The sequence below is a fragment of the Pseudopipra pipra genome, chromosome 13, assembly GCF_036250125.1.
Source record: "Pseudopipra pipra isolate bDixPip1 chromosome 13, bDixPip1.hap1, whole genome shotgun sequence".
NCBI classification, from domain to species: domain Eukaryota; kingdom Metazoa; phylum Chordata; class Aves; order Passeriformes; family Pipridae; genus Pseudopipra; species Pseudopipra pipra.
Window position 1 is genome coordinate 19,588,899 of NC_087561.1, and position 18,925 is coordinate 19,607,823.

Consider the following 18,925-nt stretch of genomic DNA (forward strand, 5'->3'; position numbering starts at 1 on the left):
GCACCAATCCAAAATACAGCCCCACACCAGCTACTGTGAAGAAAATTAACTCTTGCCACAGCACAAACAAGGACAGCATCAAATGTTTAGTTCCTACATTAGCTGAATTGAGCATAAATGCCACCTTTTGGAGGCATCTCTTTTCATTAATTCAGCTGTCAGCACATTCTCTGTCGTGTTCGTGGGATGGTGTCTTGTGCTGCTGTTTTAATAGAGATTGGAGGCTCCTATAATGCAGCAATCCTTGGAAAAAATGCTCGATACTGTGCTTGTTAAGCATTGGAGAAAGAGTGGTTTATAGTCACATATTCTCTTAAACAAACAGAGCTCCTGGTGCAGTACATTTGCCTCTCATTCTGGACCATCTACAAAACTGGACAATAAGCAGATTTTTAAATTATCAGCATCTCTGCTTTTCATTGTGCAGACGCTTTAACTGATACCAAATCCTGTCACACACAATACATTCATGTGAAATGATAGAAGGCTGTGATATGCACATGCACTGTTTCTGTCCATGGCACATGAAAGGCTTTGCAAAAAGGTGAGAAAACATATTTGGGCCCATACTTATAGGCTCATACTAAAGTTTGACTTAGGAAAGGCCTTGGTCTAGTGTTGAAGACGTCAACTTGCTTTTCCAAACCTCAGTTTTGCTATTGGCACTGAAGAAATTTCCTTAACTTTATGAAGAAATTTGAAATGATGGATGACAACAAAAGTTCCACAATATTATTAGGATTTCAGGCTACTTTAAGCCTAGAAGGGCTGTAACTAAGCTTTGTCATGTTCTTGTATTTTATGTGCATTGATTTAGTGCTATGAATCCTAGACAACCTTTAATGAGTTGAACATTCAGTGGTTTAGTTTAGTAAATGAATTTGATGGTTTAGTCTAAGTAACAAGGAAAGGAAAGTTACCAAAAAGCAATCAATTCTTTAGCCAGCACACCAATGGCTTAGTTGACTTCTTCATTATAATTCATAATTCCAGTGTTCCTGCAAACTGGAAATTTTTGGTTTTTTCCATCCAGCTGCACTGCTGGAGATTTAAGCAGCAATATTTACTGATTTTAAATCTGTAGTTAGTAAGTTGGACTAATACAAATTAATAAAACTTATAGTGGTAAGTGCTTGGCCTTGTCTTTAATAAAGACAGCACCTGATGGTTTGTGACATTAGGGAGAGCCTCTTTCTGTGGTATGTTTAATTTTTCCATGGGCCATTTTCAGTGAGGTTGGGACTGGCTTGATCGGAAAACTTAATGGCTTTTTCCATTTCCATTCCCTTTTGCCAATCTGCTCTTTAAAGCTGCTCTTTCATGATGTGTGAATTTCTCTCCATTTGAAGAACTAACATCAGATACAACTGAGAAAGCAGATTTTAGAAATGAGCCATTAGGCAGAGAAGAGGCACTTTTAAGATGCTTGCAAGTTGCACAGCAACCAGAGGAACATATAGTCATTTGATTTCTCAAATGACTTTGACTTTGACTCAAGGGAAAAACAGTTTTGTTCTCCCCTTAGAGCTTTCTATCATATGTGATAAAGAGAAAATGTGTTTATAACATTTTCTTCCTCGAAAAAAAAAAAAAAAAGAAAAAGAACAAAGAGTTGTGCCTCATGTCAGAGAAGCAGGAGTTGTAAATCAGTGCAGAACACATCCAGTAACAGCTCCTGTTTGGGATCTTAAATGAGAAGATAGAGCAGTGTAACCTTCTGTTTCTTCTAGATTTTAAACATAAAGCACTGACCCTTTTGAAATCAGAGATTAAAACCCAACCAAACAGCCATCGAGGCTTGATGTTTTTTAGTTTCTGTAGAACTGTTTCTTTAACCTGCCCAGAGCAGCTGTGGCTGCCCCATCCCTGGAAGTGTCCAAGGCCAGGTTGGACGGGGCTTGGAGCAACCTGGGCTGGTGGAAGGTGTCCCTGCCCATGGCAGGGGGTGGGACGAGGTGAACTTTAGGATCCCTTCCAACCCAAACCATTCTGTGATTCTGTGATTTTATAATCACTGTCCCCAAGTGTGGAAATGCTACAATGACATTTTTCTGATCATTACAAGGTCTTGGTTTTTTCTGAAGACCCTGTCAGCTATTGCCCACTTTCTGCTGCATGCATGTGCAGGTTGATTCCAAATCACACCCTCTTCTGATATTCTTTCCCAAAGCCCTCTGGGACAGAGTGTCATACTTGTATGCTAGATGCAGAAGTCATCAGAAGTTTATTGTTCTAATAACACATAAAAATCCAGCTTCATAAATGCCAGATAGTCCTCTTGGAGATCTTATTTTCAATGCTAATTTGGGTCATTCTATATATTTGAACTACACAGTCCAAAAGTGGTCTGTTTCTAATACAAACATCTTGTTGTAATATATAAAATATATTAACAAAATCTAAAAATACTTATAGAAGTGAATGACTTCATCACACTGAGCAACTAATTTTTCCTTTCGCTTGACCTTGGTTTAATCACTTTGAACACGGTGGTGACAGTGTTCTGCTCATATAGACTGCTCCAAGAACTGCACTTGAAAGTCTTCCCAATATTGGGCAGCTTTTGTGGTGAATGAATATTTAAAAAATATCAGTGTGTGCTAAAGCTTTTATTAAATTAATGCCTCTTTCACACTGAATCTGTTCTCCTGGTGACTAAGAGCTACAGGAATGTCTAGGTATCTTTGGACATGACAAGAAGAGCCTTGTACCTGTCTCATAAATGCACATGGGATGGCTGACTCAGTATGAGTCACTGAGGGCAGTAGTAATATATATGTTATATATGCTTCTTCTGGAGGGAAAAAATCATACCAATGTGGGGTGGCAAAACAGAAGGACTCTTGTATTCAGTAGCCCTTTTGGTACCACAACATATTCCTTCACAGAGCTGGTTTAAATTGTAGTGGTGAGAGAGTGTTTAGCCTGATAAAATATTCCCTGAGGGCTGTGAAGAGTGTGGTGGCACCACATGCCTCCAGAGATCCCTTTTAAATACAGGTGAGCCAAGTTCACACAGAATCACAGAGTCTGAGGTGAGTGGCCCACATGGGGATCAGACCCACCCCCTGGGTGTTAGCAGCACCATGCTCTAACCAACTGAGCTGATCTCAAATGTAGTGAACAGTAGTGTCATCTTCAGGTTACTCCCTGCTTTGAACCTCCTTCCTAAGAGGTCTCTTCTCCTTCAGCAATGCTGCTACAACTGTTGTTGTGTCCCTTGCAAGTGTGATTCTTTCTGATACAAGTGTGTCCAGTCACACATATATTGCTACAGGAGCATGTTTATCCATAACTCTATCCATGCTAAGCTACTTTTTCTGTTTAATTACAGCACAGTGAGTATAACAAGCATCCTCAGAACAATGGCTGAGATTTTCTTTGAATTTCCAGTGCAGATTAGAAATCAAATATGTAAAGAAAAACACAGTTGTCTTGGTCTTGCAGACATCTCTAGTTATCTCTGGGTCTGAAAAGCTTTGGAAACCACAGGGCTGTCCAGGTATAATCAGGAACATAAAGCCTTCTGGCATAGGGCAGAAATATCATGGCTTGAGTTTGAAATCCCAGAGGCTGTTTGGGGTCAGAAGAGTCTGAAGTCGGTGCAACCTGAGCATGTCTGGTGTGGACTCACTGAGATGCAGTAAATCACCATCACAATGCTATTTTTTACAGAGTGAAAGTAAACTCCCAAGTGTCACTCCTGGTGCTGTGATCAAAGATTTCTTTTGGCCTCCACTTAATCTCCTACATTTTACAGCTGCTCTCTTCCTGAATAGCGAGGCTTGATTACAAATGTGCTGTCCTGCTTCCCAACAGATGTCACCTGGCTACACCTCACATCGCTGCCTCCTGCCCAGCCCACACACACAGATTGTGGCCTCCTTGCACAGAGCCACGTGCAGCACCCCCCACAATTCTGGAGGCATTCTCTCTCTCACACACACACCCCCTCAGAGGTTTACACCTTTTCCCTCCTGTCTCATCTTTTAGTCACTTCTTGAAGATGCTGACAGTGCTTTGCTTGAGGCAGTCGAAACCCGAAACGTTCTGAAAAGAAACGTGCTCGAACACATGGGAAGAGAAACAGCTTGTAGTAAATTTTCATTGTGTCACTTTTGCACGAGGTTTTTGTGTGGTGAGTGGCTGATCTACATAAGGATGCTTCAAATAGAAAAATAATACTTCTTCTGCGAGAAGAAATCTTAAATCTTATATAGAAAAATAAGAGCGAAATCTGCCTCCTTTCTCCCTTCTGTCTCCAAAATACACTTTTCCACCCCATAGCTGGCCCTGAACGTATTTATGAGGGTTTGTGTGGGCTCTAACACATATGTGAGGGGGAGTGCACATGAAGCACCAATCAGTAATAGTCTTTCTCTCTTTTTCCCTCCTCAGTTTGTTGCTCAGCCAAACTGCCAGCAGCTACTAGCAACACTTTGGTACGATGGTTTTCCAGGATGGAGGCGGAAACACTGGGCCGTGAAACTGTTGACCTGTGTCACCATTGGACTGCTGTTCCCCGTGCTGTCCGTGGCGTACCTGATTGCACCCAAGAGCAGGCTGGGACTGTTCATTAAAAAGCCATTTATAAAGTTTATCTGCCACACCGGCTCTTACCTGACCTTCCTCTTCATGCTCCTGCTGGCGTCGCAGCACATCGTCAGGACTGACCTTCACATGCAGGGGCCACCTCCCACCATCGTGGAGTGGATGATCCTGCCCTGGGTTCTAGGTAAATCCAAAACACAACAAAGCTGAGCCACAGTTGCCTGACTGGCACCCGTGGCAACTGTGTGGGGACTCATTCCTGATCTCAGCATCATCAGCATGTGAAGAGATTTGGCAGCCAGCTCCAGAAACTGCGCAGAACAGCTGGGCTCCTTCTGGAACAACAGATCCTGCTGGCCTGGGGCTCTTCTGCTGTTCTGTTGCCATCTGACTTTCCTTTAGACATGACCCTGAATAAACCGTGGCAGATGCAGCTCTCTCCCTGCTTCCCCCATGCTCTGTGCAAGGAGAGGGTTAGGAATTAGCTTCTGGGTCACACACAGTGTCACCTCTCCTGCTGGTTCAGTTCTGCTGGCTGGTACACAGCAGCAGGCAGTGCCCAGAGCCTGTCTCTGCTCCTGCCTGCTCCCTGCCTGGCTGCCACAGGCAGTGTGCAGGTACCAGCCCAGTTTATTCCTGGGCTGCCAGACTCCTAAATAACCTACAGGAAGGCGAAAAAGGGAAGATAAATCTCACTCTGTGCTGATAATCACTGACCAAATCAGCATCAAATACTCTAATATAAGCAGGAGAAGGAGAGAGCCCTGATTATAAGAAGGTTAAACATGAGGCTCTTATTCCAGTCTGGCTTGGGCAACCACAGCTGGGAAGTGTCTGTGTCCTGAGGGCAGGATGTACAGGTGAGGTAGGGTGAGATGAGGTGAGTGAGATGAGATGAGATGATGAGATGGGAGAAGAGCAGACAAGCATAGTTTGATGTATTTTTGATGAGACTATTTACCCTTCCAAACTGAGTTCTAACACAACAGCAAGTGGAAACCTGTGGGCTCCATCAGGAGCACAATCTCTCCTCTGATTCAGTGCCCATCCCCCTTGCTGTGCCATAAGCATGTGGCACCACTGTGAGCTGGGGTGTTACTGCCAGACCTGCTCAGTGCTGGAGTTCCCACTGCAGGACCTACCATGGCTCCTGGGAGCTGCCAGAGCCTCAAGTCTCCACGGACATTCAGTGACATGGACAACCAGTGGGCATTGGTTTCCACACCTATATAGGTCTCCTCCAGCCTCTCCCTTCCCATACCTGCTGGCTCCCCTCTCCTGGTGGCACCAGGACACAGCTCCTTGTTTCTGTGTTCCTCCTGGTTCTGTGCTGAACAGTCTCAGCTGTTCCCTGTGCCAGACCTGATGCAAAACAAGGAAGGAGAGTAGGATGTTCCCAAATCACTTGGGGTGGTGACCCAGGGCACTGTACTCCTTTCACACTCTACCCACAGCCTCATTGTCTGATCAAACTGATTCATGGCATTTGAATGCAGATGTTGGTAGAAACTTCAGAGTAAGCTGAGGAAGTTAAATGTCTTCCCTGAGCTTAGGTGATCACTTTAAATTTGTGCTTAGAATTGAGGGAAATGGCAGGCATGTCAACAAAATTGATTTGCAGATGAAAGAAGGATAATCCATTAAAAAAAAGCACGTCTTACACCTGCCTCCTCTTCTTGAGTTCCTTTGTTTCTGATAAATACAGATATTGTAGGACTGTTTATTAAATGGAGAAATTAGAACAGTTTCACCAGATTAAAAGTTATTATTTACGAAATATTTTCCACTATAAAAGGAGAGAGAACAGCATTGCTGTAACTATAGTAACCAGCAATGATAACTCACTATAAATACAGTGTATGAGTTCTTCAACAGGATCCTTTTCACTGATTTATTTTATTTTATTGTTTTGTGTTCATACAAAGACATGGAGGCAGCTGTAATAAGATTACCTTACTGACCTTGACATTATGCTTGTCTGACTGCTGACCTGCTGGCTGGCAGCTGAACAGCTCACATTGATATTTGGGGGTGTGCAGCAGCTCATTTCAATTTTACTTGCTCTTAAATTGAACTTTCAGCTCCTTAAAGTTGAGTTGCAGGTAGCATATCAGTGACCACTGCAGTAGCTTGTGGTTAGGTGGGGGCAGCAGTTTGAGAAACTATATTAGTAATAACCTGGAGGTATATTTTTTGGGGGGGGATTTTATGTTTGGTTGGTTGTTGGTTGGTTTTTGGTTTGTTTTCGGTTTTTTTGTCTCTTCACACATGTTTCAGGTCTTCATTCAAGGATAATATTGGAAACTGGGTAATTCAAAAATACCTGGGGCTCTAAAGACATTCTCAGAAGCATGTAGGGGTTGAAGGAGCCTAGCTGCCATTTACTTTTTAATGGGACTTAGGCTTTCAAAAATACTTAAACAGATCTACAATAAAGGACATACAAGTTACTTAAAATCATAACTGTATGCCAGGTGAGTTTAGCAGAACTTCAGAAACTGCCCCTCACTCCTCCAGCTGCAAGGAGGTACAGTGAGCACTAGCAAGTGCCAAAAATTGTTACCAGAAGGCATTTCAGAGTTGAGATGATGGGCTCTGGCTGTATCCTTGGGAACAAATACTCACCTCACAGGACCCCTGGCCACATCTGACATGAGATGAGTCACTGCCAAGGGAGGCAGTGCCAGGCTGCAGTGCCCTTTTTCATGCTGAGTCTTACCTTTTCTCACAAATAATCCCTGTGGGCTTTTTGTTCAGCAAGATGCATAAATACAGTGACTGAGCAGAGAGAATGAATTCACATCTTCCTTCTTTGGTGTGATATTTCCAGGTCAGGGAGGAACTGTACTGGCATGTAGAAGCTGGTACTAGTGTTGCTAGAGAAAGTCAGGAAAAAGTGTCTAAGAGGGGAATGAATTGCTTAGAGTGTCTATGAGAGCAGAAAATCTATTAGAAACAACACCTGATACAGTTGCTAAAATAGTTTATTCACACAGAACAAATTTCAGCTGAGCCAATCCACTCATACTGGTTATAATAAACATATTTCAAGCAGTCTCCTTGTGTGTGTATCTGGAGCTCTGGGTAGGAAACCAATGTCTTTTTCATCTTTCTTTAGACTACATTCCCCACAGACTTGTAAAATGTCTCATAATCAGCAGCACTATACTTTGTAGAAGGCAGAAGGGATGAGCCATTTTTTCCAAGCTGTTAATCTCCAGTTGTCTGGCAGTACATCAGATATGCACAGTGCTTTAATGGGAAATAATGCCTCCTCATGACAATGAATTCTCTGCCTTTCTTTCTACAGGTTTTATCTGGGGAGAAATCAAGGAAATGTGGGATGGTGGATTCAATGAGTATGTACATGACTGGTGGAATCTGATGGATTTTGCAATGAACTCCCTCTATCTTGCAACTATCTCCCTCAAAATTGTTGCCTATGTCAAGGTACAGTAACTTGGAACAGAGAATTTGTAACATGCTTGTGGGAACTGTAGTATGCAGAGTAAAAACTGTACAAATCAAAATTACAGATCACAGAAAATAGCTGCTTTTCAAGCAGTCCAGTTTTGAAAATTCACCTGGAAAGCTTATTAATCTGTTTGGAGAATGAATGTCCTGCTCATCCTCTTTGATTAAGGAGATTGTTTGGGCACTGGGTAGAAATTTCCCCACTTTCTGTCCCTTTTGTAGCTACTCAGTTGCCAAAGCTGTTCGTGTTCCATACTGACACTAGGCCTCCTTCAGCCATGTTAGACATAGTGAAAACATGATTTTTAAACAAAATGGAAAACCAAGAATAGGGTTATCTGAAAAAATCTACAGGCAAGATTTATAATCTGTAGTCCTCCAGATCTGTAGATTACTAGTCAGAAGTTTGTGAAAGGTCTACTGAGAAAAGCAAGATGGTCAGTAGGAGGCTTCTATCTGATAAAAAGGAGTCAACTTACTCTTCAATACATAAATTATTGGCAGGGAAATGACAAAGGAGCAAGCTGGGGCTTTAACATCCCGTAGATTCTTCTCTGTCATGTTCCATTTGTGCTAGGAGGGCACATCAGAACTCATCCTCAAAAGCACCTTCCACATTTATAAACTTCTGATGCTCCAAATTAGCATATGCATGTGGTTTGAAGCCAGAGGGTGGCCTGAAGCACTTTCCTTCTGTCTCCCTTTTTCAAACATGAGACACAAATGGCATCCTGTAAGATTCCTTATGCAATAGCTCTCGTTGGCTTCAGCTGAGCTTCGTGCTTGGCCTGATTCTTTCCTCGGTGTGAATCAGCAGTAGCTTCACTGCAGTCAGTGTAATTACTCAGGTGTAAATCAAGCAACTGGATTCTGCTCCTGGGCCACTCACACCCTTTCTAGTTTTGCTGTGCTACTGTGTTGGTTTTGCCCTGGTAGAAGGGCACTACTTCTCATAGCCAAGCTCCCAGTAATCAGGACAAGCCCTTCCCCAAAGCAACCTTGTTTAGTCCTGCCCAGCATGTATGCAGGCAGGGAGGGAAAGAGGAGAACATTTCATAAAGCCCATTGACTCCAAAATGCAAACAGCCCTGCCATGGGGCCTTTGTAAAATCCTGGAGGTTGTGTCTTGGTGAGTCATGTTTTCAAAGGGAAAAGCTTTGAGCTGGTGGTGCTCCCTGAAGAGGCAGCTCTGTAACAGCATCAAAGCAGGAACAGATTATGTCTTTTATTCTCCCAACTTAATTCTTTTATTCAGAACCGGTGAGGAAATTACAGACTTGAAAGGTTGGTCTTTAAACCGCAAACAAAACAAAAATATGATGGAAATTGCAAGATTCAGGAACAAATCTTAAAATGTTAACAGTCTTGTTCTTTCTCACACACAAATTACTAGAGGAGCTGTGTGTCCTTGGATTTATACAGTCACATAATAAGATTTAAACTCACAGCCAAACCACAGGCACAAAGGATATACAGCTTTGTTTACTCTGTAAGAGCTACAGAAACTTGCAGGTTAACTACAAAGACCTATATGCCAGCACACAAAAGAAGGTTAGCAGGAATATATCTATTTGAGCAGAGATCAGACCCTCTTGGATTAAACCTGGCTGGTCTAAGGTCAGCACCCAATGAGGATCAATGTCAGACAATTCTGAGAGGTCCATAAAATCTGCTACAGGATCAGTTCTGAAACAGATGGCCACAGAAGTTCCCTTCTGACCTGTGTCACTTAGGGGTTGCAGTATGCTCTGAAACATGAGGATTTATAACTTTGATAATGGCTTCAAACCATTTTGCGACACGACTTGTTATTTATAGAACAGCCCTGAGCTGGAAGAGGTTGGGATATATGCCAATATACCATATTCTAACGCTTCTGAGATCTTCAAAGGATTACATGGACATTTAACTTTCTGCCAAATATCAGAAAAACTAAATTGCACACTGACATTAATGTTTTCCATCCTTGTTTTTACGTGAAGACTTTTTCGTGATTTATCTGGTTCCGAGACCTGGCTCTAATATTGTCCAATACCAATTAAATCTTCAGGTTAATTATAGGGTAGAAATACCTTCTTAATCAGTTTTCATTTGCTGCATTGATTTATCATGTAATGAGGAATGGTAAATGTAACAGCCTGATGTAATTTATTTGTACTGTTCTGTGCACATCTCTGCTGTGTTTAATCTTCTGAATAGACACTAAGCTAGGTAACTCCAGCCTTCCCAGATACCCAGCTTCATTAGATAACCCTAATGAAACAGCAGATTTCACTGTTACCTATGAGGCCAGGCTGCTCTGAAGAGACTATTTGCCAAGGAAGGATATACCATCAGTTTATAAAGGGGCAAAATATGACCCTAACAAGTTGCTTTAAAGATAGGTATGAGGCACAGAAGACCTTTTCACATACCTTTATGTGCAGTCTGTGCTAAACCCTAGCAGAGAGCCCCTGGGCTGCTGTGTCCAGCCAGGCTGCAGAAGAGAATTGGGAATAACTCTGCAAATCTGCTGTCTAGGCGTCCTGATCCCAACCACCCACCTCTGCTGCTGGATAGCCACAAAAAGTTAACATGCCTGCCTGTTTGTAAACATTTTAAGACCCATCTTAAATCGAGCTAACGGGCTCAGGCCATGATGTTCACGTAATAAAGAACAGTTTGGAAATGTCAGAAGCAATCCGAGGTCGTGCTGAAATGCCTTTGTATCATGTCTCGTCTCCTTCATACAGAGGATTAGTCTGAAATACCAACTTGCTTTTAGCTACGTCCTTGAAAAAATCGGGAGCATATATTGAACCTTCAGATTTAAATAGAAAGTCCCTGAAATCTTGACTGTCAGTGTGATATTGGCAGTATTTCCTTTTAAAAGGTACAAAAATTATTTTAGGGGTCCTAAACACACTGGCTACACTATTAGCTCTATTATTCTGAGTACATTTTGTTATACACGTTAAATGAGCAGAAAAAAATATTGAAAGGACAGTTGTTCCTTGATATTAAATGTCTCTGACTCCAGTATCTGGTGCCAGTGTAGTTAAACCAGAGCAGTTACATTTACAGAACCAGCTCTTTTGTGTTGCCTTCTTGCATCTGGATGCACTTTGCTCAGAAAATGCTCCTGCTTTTACAGTTACATTACAAACCCAGTTAATGTTATGGTTGATGCACTCAGTGTTTCAGCTGTAATTAAGACCTCTGGTTTAGCGCTCTCCTAAAATTGCCATGACAAATTAACTAATAAGAAAATTAATACGAAGAAAGCATTTTGGTTCTGGGCTGTTGGCACTGTTGTTTTTTTTTTTTTTTTGAGATTACTGGGGAACGAAAGCATCTGATAGCTCATTGCTTTCCTTCTTCCCTCCCTTCTGCCTCCCTCGCATTGTTCCTAGAATGTGCAGTGTTTGGAATGTGCAGTCATATTTAGGAGGCAAAAGAAAAAAAGTGATTGCGAATTTCTCTCTGGATCCTGCTGAAATCTGAACCCCTTTAAATACTGAAAGAGAAGGAGATTATTTATGAACTCATGGACCTAACAAACCCACATACAGCGAGCTCAAAATTCAAAATTCAGAAAATTTTAAAAAATCTCTAATTTCTAAATTTAGGCTAAGAAAGGCCAACACATCTGAAGCCCATATCTCACTCTGTCAGGGGCTCATAATCTAGAAGGCAGTTCATAAGAAGGCATCATTAAACCAAAGTGTCTGCCCTGATCAAGTCAGCTTCAGTCCTGAATCCCGAATGTTAGTCTGACAGTAGCTGAGACATAAAAGTTTAGAAGTACTTCTTGTGTCACCAGTGCTGGTTGGGATTTACCCATGAAGGGTTTGTTATTAGCAGGTGTGGCTTTTTGAGTTGTCTCTGAGTAATTCCAACATAATTCACTTTTCTTTCTTGTTCTTTCTTTCAGTATAATGGTTCCCGTCCCAGGGAGGAATGGGAAATGTGGCACCCGACCCTCATTGCAGAAGCCCTCTTTGCAATATCCAACATTTTAAGTTCCTTGCGTCTCATATCCCTTTTTACAGCCAATTCCCACCTGGGACCCTTGCAGATCTCTCTGGGACGCATGCTGCTGGACATCCTTAAATTCCTTTTTATCTACTGTCTGGTGCTTCTGGCTTTTGCAAATGGACTGAACCAGCTTTATTTTTATTATGAGACCAGTGCCTCGGAGGAACCCAACAACTGCAAGGGGATCCGATGTGAGAAACAGAACAATGCCTTCTCCACGTAAGAGATTCTTTCCTTTCTGTTTTTAAGACTGACTTCCACTGTCCCCTACATTACCTGCTTTTGCCTGTTGTCTGTCACTGCACTGAAAGTGCCTTTATTTATTCACCTGCAAGTACCAGGAGAGGGGTTTGACTCTGCAGGAAAGGTGTGAGTTAACTGGGGCAGACATTCTGCTGAGCTCTGCTGTCAGAAAGACTCTTACTTAGGTCTGGAAGTGGGAGACAGTTGTTTTAATTCTGGACCAAGGAGTCTCCCTACATGATCCTGCAACTTAAACCTTATTATATGTACAATTTCAGTATATTTGAGAAAGCAAGTATCCTTTTGCCACAGTAATTTTTTTGTCTAATTCTGGAGGAAAGGAGGCAAAGCTGAACAAAATGTAGAAAACAAGGGATAAACCTAATAAAGAAAGGTATTAATAAATAATGTCATACAGCAAAAACAAGAATCTCACCTAGACCATTTTTACATGTCCATGACGTTGCAGGCTTCTCTGATTTCCTTGCAGTGGGCTGAGACTAAAATCCCAGCAAAACCCTTTTTGCTGGGAATGCTGGTACTTTACTGAGATGTTGGCATGGAAATTGCTGTGAGGACAGCTGGCAGAGCTGAAAGAGATAGCACATGCTGAAAAATAACATGAATTGTCTTTCTGATGTATTTGTTTTAATTACTAATAGTAGAAATAATTATAATAATCAGCCCCCACCCAATTGTTCTTGCTGCTTGCACAGTACTTAACTCACAATGGGAAGAGAAATAAATAAAGCACAGTCTAGAAAAAGGCCCATGCCCTACAAACAAGCAAAACAAAACTGTTGTCCACCATTTTATGCTAAATTAAATGAAACTTGTCATGATGCCCGATAATTCTCCACCCTCTGTCAGCTGAAGGCTTGGGGTTAAGAAAGGATTTGGGACATATTTGCACTGTTATCAAAAACAGATGATGGCTGAGGCCACATGACTCTGTTGGGAGAGGAAAGGCTCCAGCATTGTCCTGTGGGCTCCCTCCTTAAAGAAGTGTGGGATTTTCATACCTTCAAGAGCATCATGACCTTAGAACAGGTAGATCAGGCACCTGCCATTTTCCACTGCAGAGCAGGACCACCAAAGGCCTGATTCATTTTCTCAATTTTCTCAATTTTCCCTTGTCTATCTGGAGGAAGTGGACGAAGCTGCACGGTGCTAATGAGAAACAGAATTAAAGATTTCGGTCTTTTTTTCTGTTTAATTGCTTTGCATGCCCCAGAAATATGTTGTGCTGCCCAGGCAAAGGAATTAAATAACAAGTAATATTCCTTGATCTATGTCCATATGGATGCAGCAGAGGGAAGAAGGTTTGACAAGCACAGTGTGTGTTAAGGGGCAACTTCTGCCTCAGAAAGGGTCAAACCCACAAAGTTCAGGACCAAATCCTGCCTTTCCCTGGAAATACAGTGCACAGATGCATTCAGTTGAGCATTCTGGTTTGGACTTGTCACCATTGCAAGCCAGTTGTTTTACAGATTTCATTGTATCAGATTAGTGGAAAACAACAGCAGGATTTGACTCAAAAAACCAACCATCCTCGAGTCTGTAAGGTGTAATGTCTTGGGAGCTAGAAATGATACAGAATTAGCAGAAAGTGTGCAGATCAGCTTAAATACAGACCACAATTTTCCTACCCTAACATTCATTTAACCCCCCTGCCAAGGGGAATGTAGCACAGAAAGGAAATTGAGGGGGCTCAGCCTTTGTGGCAAAGGTTTGTGTAAAACAAAATCTCAGTGGGAGGGGATCCATTAGGAGTGAGGTCTCCTGGCAGGGCACAGAACACTCTGCAGGTACTTTTTGTTTGAGTCTCGCTTAAGAAATTTATTCAACGTGTTCTTGAAAGTTTAAATAGTCATTATTAACACCCCCAGTACCAGCTAACATTTGGCTGTGAGCAAATGCACAGCATGGGCTGAGTGGCTGGGAAGGAGCAGCTTGCAGATCCAAACACTGCTGAGCTGGGGCAAAGCAAACATGGCTGGAGCCAGTTCAGCCAGGGCTGGTGGTGCCCCAAGTTTGCTCAGAGTTCATTCCTAAGGAAGGAATACATGTAAAAAGCTTTCAGTGAGTGCCCTTTGATTCCCACCAGCATTCCTAGGCAGTCACACAATAAGCTCTAGTTTTACCAGGGAAGGAAAGAGGATGCCCCTTGTGTGTGCACAGCTCGTGTCAAGTGTGACACCTATTTACTGGCTCATTATTTCCTATTACTCTCAAAGGGATGGGCTTAATATTTTCTTGTGAGGAAGTTTTCTGCGTTTCAAACACAGATCACGGAAAAGTAATATTCCTTTGTGACAGCAAGAAGAGGAAGTCATGAATAATTTAAGGTTTTCTGCTTTGGCCCTGCCATCCCTCAGCAGAGTGCCTGCTGCTTAGGCAGAGGATTGGAAAATATGTTCATAGCTGTGATGCTGGCAGCTGAAGGAGGAAGAAGAGAGTGAGGAAGAGGAAGAAGGGGTGCAGGAAGTCACACCTTGCTGCCTGCTGTGTCCTCACTGGGGCCATTTCCCCTGGAGTGCAGGTTCCTGTGGCAGAGGGGGGCACTTGCTTTCTCTCAGCTGCCATGGAGAGTGGTGGGGCTTTGAGAATTCTCCCGTTTGGTTAAGGTACAAAATACACTCAGCAGGACGGGACAGTCTCTCAATCACTATTTCCAAAATTCCATTTTTTTTTTAAAGCTGCTTCCCAGAGTAGTGTGAGTGCCACCTGAAACACGTACTGTAAAAAGAGATTGTGGCTCTGTCCTGTCATTAAACACTAAGGAAAGAGTAACCAAGCCTTGCTGCTTTGCAGAGCTGCAGGAACCAGCATATGTCTTTTTCAAGGGGGGACCACATGTCCACATGTAAATATGTTGGCCCTAGTCTGGGCCCGAATTATACATTATACATATATACATTATATATATATTAGTTAATATTATGCCTCCAGAGCAATTCATTGATCACATCTAGGACTGATTTCACTTTAATGACAGGAACCTCTGCCTCCCATGAGCCTACAGCCCAAGCAGTACTTCTAATGCTAATAGTAAAAATATTATAAATATTTTGAAAGACAGCTAGCACTCCATCATTTTCAGTAGAGAAAAGTTTAGCATTCTTTGGTTAATCCTTATTTTACCACCTCAGTTATTTTTATTTAATAAATGTACCAAACAGCCTGACGACTTTGAAAAGAAAGAATTTTTGCTTTAAAGAGTCTTTATGATTTTGGCCAGTGAAAAACATAAGATACATCCACAGAGAAACTAAATCCTCATGTGAGGCATGGGGGTACATGTGAACAGGTGCCTGGAAATGCTGGAAGAACAGATTCCTGGTATGTCAAGTAAAGTATCTGAGTTATTTGTATTGATTTGTCCAGTTGTTGCATTTGAAAATATCTGCTGACCTCAGGCCAAAATGGAAACGCTTAAACTGGCATATAAATGTCATTTTTGGATGATATAAACGTCATATTTTGGAAAGCCAAAAGAAAGATGCTCAAATAGAGCAATTATTTAGATTGCTGCTTACGTATCTGATGTGATTGCAAAAGGTCACTTGTCTGTGGCTGAAGCAAAGAGAGACCTGGTATGATCTCATCAGCACAGTGAGGTTGGGTCTAGTTCATCTATGGAGAGAAAGACTTCAAAAGAAGAAAAAGCTGTTGAGCTGAATGACTGTGATGTCGTTGCTGATCAGGGGTGGCAGGTCCTGCCCAGGGCTCTGCCCTGGATGGGTGAGAGCTGCTGCACCAACCTGCCAGGGTGAGCAGTGGTTTTGGGCAGGTGCACTGCAAACAGACTGGGTCATTGCCAGCTCTCAGCCTATATTAGAGCAAAAGGTGCAAGTGGATGTGATTTCTCATATCTCTCACCTCGTGGTGCCTCATTGTTATGCACTATTTAACTACCATGGTCATGCTGTATGTGGGGATGGGTTCCCTGAACATGCATCCTGCAGACATGTTAATGATGCAGGCAGTGATTAAACAGGAGAGTTTATAGATAACAGCAGTATCTCAGCATGGCAGTTTTAATTAGAGGGAAAGGGAGCCTTGGGTTTCCTTGGGAGAGTTAGGCTGGTTGCCTCTCACAAGGACACGGACGGGGCTCTTGAACAGGTCACAAATGTTGTTGATGTGACACAATTCCCACATGCATTGGCCAGTGGGTCGCTGTGGCTGAAGCACAGACTGTGCCCAGGGAGGAGAAATGGTTGTACTGAGTGGCTGCTCTGTGATGTCTCCCAATATCTGTGTTCCCTACCTGAAGACTGCCTGAACCAGGAGTTGTTTTCCATCCCCCAGCATCAGGCAGCCAAGTAAAGATCTTTTTCTTTGCAGACTTTTCGAGACCCTCCAGTCCCTCTTCTGGTCTGTGTTCGGGCTGCTGAACCTCTATGTCACCAACGTGAAAGCCAGACATGAGTTCACAGAGTTTGTTGGGGCCACCATGTTTGGGACCTACAACGTCATCTCCCTTGTTGTGCTGCTGAACATGCTCATAGCCATGATGAACAACTCCTACCAGCTCATTGCTGTGAGTTATCTCCTTCTGTCTCTTTTTGCTTTTATTTTTCTCTGTGTGCCTCATTTGTTTGACTTACAGCAAGTGTGTACCTTCTGGGATGCTGGAGAGTGCTGCCCCCAGTTTTTGACAGCAGGTAGTTGGGATTTCTGCTCACTAGCCTGAATCATGCTTGCGGAGGAGGTTTTGCTCTGTTTGTGATGCTTCTGAGCTGGAAAAGGCTTATGGGCTGTGATATGCCCCTGTCTCCTCCTGTAGAGTAACTTCACTGACCACCTTGTCCTTAGTGGCTGATTTACACTGTGGTAGAGAGAATATAAAGGGAAACCTTCCCACTGCTTCCTGATGCTTCGTTTTGACTTCAGAGGTGGGTGTTATATTACATTTTTTTATCCTCTTACTGTTTTCTCATGTGAAACTGTGTGTCAGGAGCCCAGCCCTGCAATTTCTTTTTCCACAGTGTTCCCACCTGAAATCAGATCATGTCCATCTGTACCACCAGCCAGTCTCCTGGCAGCTGACTCTGCAAACCCATATTCTGAGATTTCTGAGGAATCTCAGTGCAGGATGGATCTGAGCTGAGGCAGCTCAGGGCTGCCAGTTGGCTGTAGAGCCAGTTTGAAACTTAAATTTCATTTGAATGTTGAAAACTGGTTTCTCTACTGTAATCTCATTCTGTGTACTCAAAAGCCAATCTGTACCTTGATGATTAAATTTGTCAGCAGATTGAAAGCTAAAGCAGCATGGCTCTACATTTTAAGGCTCTTCAGGTCAGAAGCAGCATGGAAGGAAGTGAAACCTTATGTGCACAGTACTTCAGGTAAACCACTTGACACTTGTTTTCCAGTTCTGACCCCTAACACAGTAGGTTTGGACATAGTGAGGTGATGAGCTCTTACATCATCTGTGAGCAGAAACAGGAGTTGGGAAAGTCAGGTTTGTCCTCAGCTGGTCATTCAGTACAGGCAGAGTAGAGGCTTGCTCCTCTGCTTTAGGTGACTTTTTTTTTACTCTAGAGAATGGAGGATAAACCAGAAAAAAACCAGAAGCAGCACCAGCTGTCCTGCTATTTCCATTCCCAAATTCCTGGACAAGTCTCTGGGGAAATGTGTGGGTGAGCTCCTATCCTGCCTAAAACACACAGTATTGAGTTGTGCTTGAACAGGTTCCACAACTGTTGTTGATCATCTCCTGATTCAAGCGGCTCCTAAATTCACTTAATCAAACTGAGCACAGACTCATCAAATCGGTGATACTTTTGGACATCTGATCTTTATCATATTAGTAAGTATGAGAAAAACTGGACTTTCCAGATGAGCAGAAAAGCAGTTTATCACAAAGACATTGCTGCTTTAGCAGTCTGTTTCAATGCTCTAAGTGCCTTCTCTTTGTTAAGTGCTACTCCTCACATTCCAGGGAGACTGGAATGAGGGACAGAAAACAAAGATTCTCTCCTTGGCCATTTCCTTCCATTCCTCTTCCTTTATTGTCATCAAATAGGCTTGTCACTAAGACAAAGCCCAAACCTAAGACTGACATAAGAATAGCAGTATTTGCTATTCACTGGGATACAAACCACTCATCATTCTTTTCCCTGAATAATTCGAGTGATGCAATGACACATTACAAACAACCCCGCATGAATTAGAGAGACCCATCATAACAATTAACTGAAGTGATTGGTCCAGAGAGGGCTGTTGTATTAATGGGTTTGTATGTGGAGCAGCTGGGAGCAGTGACTTGCTCCATCAAAGTCTGCACCTGAGAGACCCGGGGATAGAGGACTGAACTCAGCAGATAACTGAGGTGTCACAGTTCATTGTGCAGCACGAGCCCCTGCTCAGGAGAATGATAGTGAAAATGCTGCAGGAGGCTTCTTCATCACTTCAGCTGTCACATTGCAGTTGCTACCCAGAGCAGTGACATTTCTTGGGAAGGCAAGAGGCAGTCACTTCCTATCTCTTCCCATGCAGTGCATGCAGCTGGGTTTGTGAGGCTAAATTTCTGCGTGCATTCTCTCGGGGACAGATTTTCTTCGTGTGTCTTCCAAGGGCAAACATCAATTAATCTCTTCCCCAAAGAAAACAAGTCGTTAATAAATGTTAA

The 18,925-nt window shown here is 42.7% G+C and overlaps 1 protein-coding gene across 5 annotated transcripts in view; it reads left to right on the forward strand.

Moving 5' to 3' along the window:
- The window catches only part of TRPC5 (transient receptor potential cation channel subfamily C member 5), a 102,699-nt gene that overhangs the window by 60,380 nt on the left and 23,394 nt on the right, over window positions 1-18,925 (forward strand). For all 5 annotated transcript variants that reach the window (XR_010434141.1, XM_064670266.1, XM_064670263.1 and 2 more), the window contains exons 4-7: window positions 4,399-4,735; window positions 7,862-8,001; window positions 11,939-12,261; window positions 16,636-16,831. Coding sequence is in view for 4 of the 5 variants with exons in the window: in XM_064670266.1 (XP_064526336.1) it covers window positions 4,399-4,735; window positions 7,862-8,001; window positions 11,939-12,261; window positions 16,636-16,831 (996 nt within the window). In the remaining variant the exon portion in view is untranslated. The remainder of the gene's footprint in view (window positions 1-4,398; window positions 4,736-7,861; window positions 8,002-11,938; window positions 12,262-16,635; window positions 16,832-18,925) is intronic.